General features: G+C 44.6%; 1 protein-coding gene across 1 annotated transcript; it reads left to right on the top strand.

Annotated features, from left to right (window-relative positions):
• Positions 1-135: 135 nt before the first annotated feature.
• On the top strand, positions 136-1,370 carry SARC_15640 (hypothetical protein; the record flags this gene model as incomplete). Its single annotated transcript, XM_014290245.1, has 3 exons — positions 136-209; positions 648-680; positions 1,209-1,370. Coding segments are annotated over exons 1-3 (219 nt in total), but the record flags the coding sequence as incomplete, so codon positions are not given.
• Between the last annotated feature and the right edge of the window lie 274 nt (positions 1,371-1,644).

The raw sequence follows: 1,644 nt of genomic DNA, 5'->3' as shown, positions 1-1,644 counted from the left end.
ATATATATATATATGTATATATATGTATATATATGTATATATATATATATATATATATGCAACAATACACTCAAAACCTGTAATGTCACACACACGCTTAACAGGGCTCGTTCGGCTTTCCGGTGGTGAAGGTGGCGGACTTTGGGCTTTCGCGCGAGGTGGATTCCTCGTCTAATTACTACCGAATGGAATCGACCGGGCGTGTTCCGGTAAGAAAGGCTATTGTGGTCATGTGTACCATGACCAGACTGGAGTGTATATGTGTATATGTACTTCTCTTATTGTTGCATACTTCTATATGCCGCTTACAGCCATATATAGTTGTGTACATGCGTGTTTTGGGTAAGCTTTTAGCCATCTATACTCTTATGTGTACTGCGTGTTTTGATCCATTTCCCAGTACTTGGTTTGGTTGTGTATTCGTTCAACATCGCACTGGAGTTGTGTACTGTGTGTTTGTGCATGTACTCACTTTTTTATGTGCTCTTTTTGTTTCCTCTTTGTTTCAACTGAATATTTATTATCTGATGTTTGCGGTCAATGTCGCTTACAGTACCCGTATAACTGATACCACTCCAATTTTTAACCGAATGTACCCAACTATATAATCTAATCATACTCCAAACCTCACCTGCACCACGCCACAGGTTCCGTGGATGTCTCCGGAGGCGCTTGAAGAGGTGAGCTGTTCGGTACATGTTTCCAGTTGTGTTGTCTGACTCGCAGCGGACAGCCAGCGTGCATACGTGCATGTGAGTGCTTGTAGTGCCTATGTTGCGCGTCTTGTATGGAGAATGTTTTTTTTAAGCGGTCGATGTGGTGTATAGTTACTTAGCATTTCCGATCACATGCGTGTATCCAAGCATATATTAATATATTGGGATTCTGGTATACCATTCCGAAGATATAGACGTCGGAGGTGGTACTTCTTTGTCTTTCAATACTGCTTGGTGTCCATCTCAGTTGCACGGACCTGCCCTTTCAACACTCTAACATACGACCCATCCGACAATCTCGACTACGATAACACTCTCCATCCGCCCCTCCCTCTCCCTCTCCATCTCCACCCTAAACTCTAAACCCTAAACCCTAAACCCTTAACCAACCGAGGCTACCCACTACCATCCGACAAGCCCTACTGCGATAACACTCTCACTCACTCTCCCACTCCCTTTCCATCCCCACCCTGACCCTGCCATACCCCACAGAGGAAGTTCGCGCAAAGCTCAGACGTATGGTCGTTCGGGGTAACCATGTGGGAGATCTTCTCCAACGCCAACACTGTGCCGTATGCGGGACAGAGTTTCTACACGCTGTTGAACTACATCAAAACGGGAGGCCGGTTGCTGAGGCCCGAGAACTGTCCGCAGGTACGTATGGGCCCAGGTTTCCTGTGTCATGTATTGTAGGTGTTTGTATGGTCTGCGTATACCGGGTGTTTGTCTGACTATATGTCATGTATTGTAGATGTTTGTCTGATCTGCGTATACGGGGTGTTTGTACGACTATATGTCATGTATTGTAGGTGTTTGTCTGAACTGCGTATACGAGGTGTTTGTACGGCTATATGTCATGTATTGTAAATATTTGTCTGATCTGCATATACGGGGTGTTTGTATGACCTGTATTGTAAATATTTGTCTG

Source organism: Sphaeroforma arctica (genome assembly GCF_001186125.1).
Source record: "Sphaeroforma arctica JP610 unplaced genomic scaffold supercont1.6480, whole genome shotgun sequence".
NCBI classification, from domain to species: Eukaryota; class Ichthyosporea; order Ichthyophonida; genus Sphaeroforma; species Sphaeroforma arctica.
Note: the sequence above shows the minus strand (reverse complement) of the source record. Positions and strands in the feature narration are given on the sequence as shown.